The sequence below is a fragment of the Apis dorsata genome, unplaced genomic scaffold (genome assembly GCF_000469605.1).
Source record: "Apis dorsata unplaced genomic scaffold, Apis dorsata 1.3 scaffold_7, whole genome shotgun sequence".
In the NCBI taxonomy this organism is placed as follows: domain Eukaryota; kingdom Metazoa; phylum Arthropoda; class Insecta; order Hymenoptera; family Apidae; genus Apis; species Apis dorsata.
Genome location: NW_006263310.1, coordinates 1 through 6,598, shown reverse-complemented (window position 1 = coordinate 6,598; position 6,598 = coordinate 1). Strand labels below are relative to the sequence as shown.

Here is a 6,598-nt window from a genome sequence, read left to right as displayed (position 1 = left end):
TATTTAGAATGAAATATGAAAAAAAAAAAAAAAAAAAATGACGAAATCGTAAGCAGATAGGCATTTTTCTCATTTCGAAAAGTTATATCATAAAATCGAATTCTTCGGTAAAAAGTTATATCACATTAATTAAATGTATAACAGGATATTCGTATATTTACAGGTTTGCGGACATTTTATAATAACTCCACAGTTAATGTCTCGAGCCAAAAGAAAAATGGTAGTGATGCATCCCTTGCCACGAGTATTCGAGATCAGTACAGAATTTGACACGGATCCACGTGCTGCTTACTTTCGACAAGCCGAAAACGGTGTTTACGTTCGAATGGCACTTTTGGCAATGGTTCTTGGACGTGCGTGACATATTCGAAAATAAGGAATAAGATTGATCAAAATCAAGATTAGCTTGATTTTAAATGTATTATCAATAACATATAAAAAAGACAAAATATTTCCAATTGCATTTCCAATTAACCGAGATAACGATATTATTTATCAAAGAAACAAATATCGTCAAATGACATCTTCAAAAAAGTAGAAGTAGCTAAATGACAAGCAAAAATATTTTGGCCAATGCGAGTCAAAATATTAAATTCGTCCAAATTATAATGGAAAAAAAAAATGGTATTTTATTAATGTCTACTGTAATTTGATAAGAGTATATTTTGATAATTTTTTTATCTTTATGTAATATATTTACAAAAAGAATGAAATTTATCACCGATTCCCCTATATTTCCATATATTATTGTACACAGATGGATAAAACCTTATATTTTGTAATAAAATCTTTTATTTTTGACAATACATTTATTTACAATTTTCTTTCGTATGTACACGTATAATATACGTCTAAGTAAATACTTGTTTAGAATTAATATACAATTACACATTAAATGGTAAATATGTATATCGTATATTCGCATATCATAATAAGCGAACATATTCGCTTTTAACATCAGCATTTCTTTCGTACTTTTATCAGTTTAATCATCATTTAGTCGAATCATTAGTAATAAGATGATTAAAACATCGATGTTTCATCGTTTATCAATTGTTATATGGTCGAAAGAATGAGTAGACCTCAAAAGAATAGATGATATTGTATAAATGGAAATACTCGTATATTCAACTCGATTCGATTTGATTCGATTCAATTCGTTTCGTAGAAAACTTGCCTTTACGTACATACTCTACATAACAGATTTGCATTCGAGTATGCGATCGCATTCTTTCATCTTTATTTTATCTCTCTTGAAGATTAAATAATTGAGTTAATAATATCTATACATATATTCGATTATTTGAGCAATTATTAAAATTTAGATCCGTATCGTTGACTTTCAATCCTTTTAAAATTATTATTTAAATTATTATTACTTAAATTTCTATGTTCATTTTTAAAAACAATCGTAATATGCGATCGATACGATCGAGAGAGTTGATAACTAAGATATAAATAAAAACTTGAAAATCACAGTTACGCGAACGATATTGAGTTGAAGAACTTTGTGAAAGATAGGTTATTTGCAAAATTTGATTCACGTCATTTATCCAAACACGATAAGTCCACTCGATCTATGTTGGATTAACACAATTTTCGGTGTAACGCCGTATTTCTTCTGTTCATTTTTTAATTTTTCGTCGAACTGTACTTATAACGACTTCCTTCGTGTTTAACGAAGAAATTGGACCGGTGGCATTTCGTTCCTTATGCGCGTTGAAAATCGACGTATCGCGAAAGATGTCAGACTATAACATCACGTGTTCGAAAGCCAGCGTCGCTAGCACCGTTTGGACACATATCCGACGCCAAGGATTTCGCGTCCTCCTTTTGATTTTTTCTCATTCGAGACAACGGTGGCATTTTCAATTTCAATTTCTTTTTCTTTAAAACATCCTTCTTTCTAAAATGGCAATAAAAATTAAATTACGAATCGATCCTCTGTTTCCTCTCTTTCTTGGAAAAAATTTCCCAAAAGGGAAACGAATTACGTACTGATGCTTGCAATCGATAAATATTCCCATTGAGAATAATATCACTATAGCTATGATGATACCGATCACGACTACCACCAGCGTTACTATCGCGTCCTCTTCTTCGGGAGTAAAGGGTTCCTCTGTCGTTGACCACGACACTTCTCCTGTCCAACATATAAAAAAAAATACATGATATAATAACGACAAATGTGTCCATACAAATTTAAAAAACAATGGAATCTTTCGCCTCTCGAAGGTTGAAAAATTTTTTACACACATTCTTGCTTATTTCCTAACAGCTTATATAAATTTCCGGTCAATGACCAAACGATATTGCAAGGTTTGATCTCTTGCAACATTCAACTACTGAAAAAGCATAGTCTTGCATATTTAAATTTCACGCGATATATACAGATTTGGACATACGAAGGGAGGGCGAAAGATTTAATAATTCGACGCGATTGACGTCATCCCATAGCTTCCGTTCTTCGTAAGAAGTTGCGGGTGACGTCTTTTCGAGCACGTACGCCACCCTGATCAGATTCGACCGGCCAGACGAAACAGGAAATGAAAGGGTCTGAAAACTGTTTGCTGGAATGCAATCACTGAAACTGGCGAACGAAAAACGTCTTATGTACTTATTCGAAAGCATCATTATCGCATACACGCTGTGTACTCGTGAAAGTTCGTTGTATCAAAAGTTGGTCGGCAGTTTTGGAATAACGCATTAACGGTACATATTCGCGATACGAGTACTATCGTGTTAGATTCAGTAAATCATCGAAGCTAAAACTTGTTCTGGTAGGATTAAACATAACAGGAAAGATTGTACACGCTTGATGAAATATCACTGTTTGTTCCAGTATCGTAAAAATTCACGAAGAAAATCTATTTCCTATGGACTTTTTAAATTACGATATTTGATGCATCGAAGAAGAAATTGAAAGTCTTTTATCATCGATTCAAGTATTTAGAAACTTTCAATTGTTTGAATCAAGTATATGCATTATTCAGGAATGGATAATTTTAAAATTATAATTTTATCTTGAAAAGATAGAATCTTTTATGTTCAATTTATGATAGAATAAATTGAAAGTAATGTTGTCCGTTGAAAATGAAAATTTATATATTTAACGCCCATTGATTAATACGAGGGGCGTTAGATACATTGGTATCAGTTTTATACCGATAAATTTGTACGTAAAAAATGATATGTTATTAATAATCTATAATCTATTTTAGATTTTATTCTTAATATTTTGTGGAAAGGATATTATCTTAATTTCATGAAAACGACTTTTCAATGAATATATAAAGGAAATATTTTTGTAGGTTACCAAGAAATTTTATCACATTTGCGCAATTGCTTTTAATTTCTACCTCATAATAAAACAACAAATCACACTGATAATATTGAATGATGAATATCGCAATAAGTAGTCATGTAACCAGATCCGACATAACTGTTATTACAATCGTGTGATCACGACAGGTTAGCAGAGTGTAACAATAAGTCTTTATCGATGCCTGTACGTACCAGTACCAGTGTATACCTATCCTTTCCTCTGGTGTCGCGATTTGTTTGTTATAAGCAAATACTTGTTTTCATCCAATAACTTGATTACCTTCTCCTCTTTTATAACGTCAGTATATACATAAATCAAATTTTTTTTTATTTAAAATCCCACCAGATATATTTGAAATAGAACACGTCTCGATTTATATCAAATTCAAATCCAACATTCTCAGAATAAAGTTTGATCTCATGATATTATTGATATTATGTTACAAGAATAAGTAGAAAAACCGGAATAATTTTTTCTATACGTTTCGTCCCTTATACAATCCCTTATACAAACTATCTAGGTATGTGTATAGGCAACGAGAGAAAAGCAACGTTCACATTTTGCCACCTGTTGCGTTTCGTATAGAATGTAAGATTTAGTCTCAATTTTATTATGAATTTAGCGAGAAAATACAAAAGAAGGGAAGTCATCAATCGTTTCATTTTAAACGAGCCATTTTGTAATAAAATTTTGTTAACCAAATTTTGATATAAAAATAATAATAAATCTACATCGAATTAATAACAATTACCTTTGGTCGATAACGCATTTCCAAGACTGTCATTGACATTCCTGGCGTGCACCCCCATCATCAACGATGAATCTTTTCTTCTTACTTCACTTTATTTGCAAAGAAGCGTTCGGAATCGTCCACGAATTGACCGGTTCGAAATCACGAAGTAAACTGTCCGCCACATGCCTCGAGTCAAGTGATACGCTTGGTGAGGCCTCTACGAGGCAAACGGAAACCGCAAGCGTGCAATGAAGACCGACAATAATGAGCCAACAAGAAGAAGAAAGAAAGGCTAGCTACGCTTCGTGGATTGCGGGAAGAGAAAGGAGGGGCAGAGAGGAAAGAGAAACCTCACGGTCTCCGTCTGAGATTCCATGAGGATCGACATATAACTTCCATTCACCGTCCGTGATTCACGTACAATCTGGCATGTACAATTAACCTCGCTTGATAATCATTTCTTTTAAACTCTCCTTTACCTTTAGTAGTTTTTATGTCTTTTAGCGTGGAACTAATTATTAAAACAATAAGAAATCTTGTAACAATTAATTTATTACTTCTCGTTTACTTTTACGTGATAATACATTAATATCAAATGTTAATTATTTATTTAATAGAATAAAGAATTTCCAGTTCTTAAGGCAAAAGTTTTTAACTAATTTTGCCATTTTAGAGATTATATGCAGAATGTCAAATAAACAATCTAGGAAAAGATGAATCATAATAGAAGAAATAAGAAAAAAAATCAAGAACATAATTTTCTCTATTGAGTCTTTGCTTTAAAATAAATCAAGTCCAAACAAATTTTCAACAAATGAAAGTGATTAATTCCGATTAGATATGAGTTTCCCTTTTGATGAGTAAATCATTAAAAAGAAGTAATTATATATGTGAAAATATATAATAATGTATAGAAAATATAGAATAAATTTTTTTCATATAGAAATTAATTTAAAAAAAATTGAATTTGACAATTTGCCAATTATATGATTTTTTTTTTAATATATATTTAATTTCAATTTTCATAAAAACAAGAAGACTTGAGTGATAAAATTTTACTATTTTTCGATTGTATTATCAATGTGGATATCCTGCATTTTGAAAACAGAGAAAAAGAAAATTATATTAATTTATAGCAATACTTCTCTTAATTCTAAGAATTTATAAAAATATGAATAAAAGATATTGTGTTATTTCTTTGTATTATATGTTCCTTTTTTTTCCCACTCATTTCCACATATAAGATATTTCACTTGATAATATTCATGATTTATATCTCTATTATTGTATATAGCGAAAAATGATAAAATTTCAAATAAAATTTAAATAATTTAGTAAAAAGAATATATATGAATTTATATTCTCGTATTATTTGGAAATGGATATATAAAAAAATCAGTGGAAATTAATTTCATTCTTTCAAAATTAAAATTATATCTTTTAATAGATTAATTAATACAACTCTTCATATTTCATAAAAAAATGCTATTCTACTAAAACTTCCTTTTTAATTTAACAGATATTTATTTTTGTACAATTGCATTGTTTGTACAATTGCATGCTGAAATTTTTATTTTATATTAAAAAAATATAAATTAATAGGAAATTGTTCGAGAAATTTTTTAGGAATTTTGGATAATTCTTAGAAATGAAATTCTTGGAATTATAAAAATTTTGGGAATTTCTCAAATAATCGAATGAATAAAACTTTTGGCTGAAAATTTGACTTTGTATTAGAAGAACATAACTTGACAAGAAGTTGCGCGCAAAACTTTTCCAAGAATTTTATTGGAAAAAATATCAAATTCTTAGAATTTTTAGAAATACATTAAATACATCAAACAATTACTATAAGTTAGTACAAACAAAATATATCAAGATGAATTCATAATTAAAAATATGTAATTTTAATTATTATGTAATATGTATTTATATGTAATATATAAAAATGTAAATAATATACAATAAAATGCTATTATTCAACAAATCAATGAATTTTTTATTTAAAACACCTTTATTCCTACATTCCCTCTAGTCCTTTAAATTTAAGTAAATTACTAAAAAATGATTCCAGAAAAAAATAAAATATCCTAAGGTAAGTATGTAAGTAAAGGTAAGTAAAGAAAAATATAAGGTAAGTATAACATTCTTTTTCAATTATATTCATCTAATAAAAAAAGAAAAATTTAAACAACTTTTGTATTATATGAATGTCAATTAAAAGTGCATGAGAAATTTTTGGAAATGACGTCAAATTTCTAGAATTTTTAAAATTCCTGGAACTGACGATGAATTCTTGGAAACTTCCTAATGAATTTCAAACGAACAAAACATTTGTCTAAAAATTCAATTTTGTATTAGGAGAACATGACATAATAGGAGGTCGATCGAAAAATTTTTCCAAGAAATAACATAAAATTCTCGGAATCGCTAAAATTCTTGGAATTGACGTCAAGTTCTTAGAATTCCTAAAATTCCTGGAACTGGCGACCAATTCTTGGAAATTTCCGACTGAATTTCGAACGCACGAAACTTTTGGC

The 6,598-nt window shown here is 29.2% G+C and overlaps 2 protein-coding genes across 2 annotated transcripts in view; one reads left to right on the top strand and one right to left on the bottom strand.

Annotated features, from left to right (window-relative positions):
• Positions 1-435, top strand: part of LOC102681140 (CAD protein) — a 17,738-nt gene extending 17,303 nt beyond the window's left edge. The window contains 1 exon segment of the mRNA XM_031508682.1: positions 164-435. Coding sequence (XP_031364542.1) covers positions 164-361 — 198 coding nt within the window. The 3' untranslated portion in view covers positions 362-435.
• Positions 436-1,628: 1,193 nt separating this feature from the next.
• LOC102680412 lies at positions 1,629-4,348 on the bottom strand. Its single transcript, XM_006607601.1, has 3 exons — positions 4,077-4,348; positions 1,999-2,143; positions 1,629-1,906 (listed from the first exon to the last, which is right to left on the bottom strand). The coding sequence occupies exons 1-3, from the start codon at positions 4,135-4,137 to the stop codon at positions 1,747-1,749; spliced, it is 366 nt and encodes a 121-aa protein (XP_006607664.1). The 5' UTR covers positions 4,138-4,348; the 3' UTR covers positions 1,629-1,746.
• Between the last annotated feature and the right edge of the window lie 2,250 nt (positions 4,349-6,598).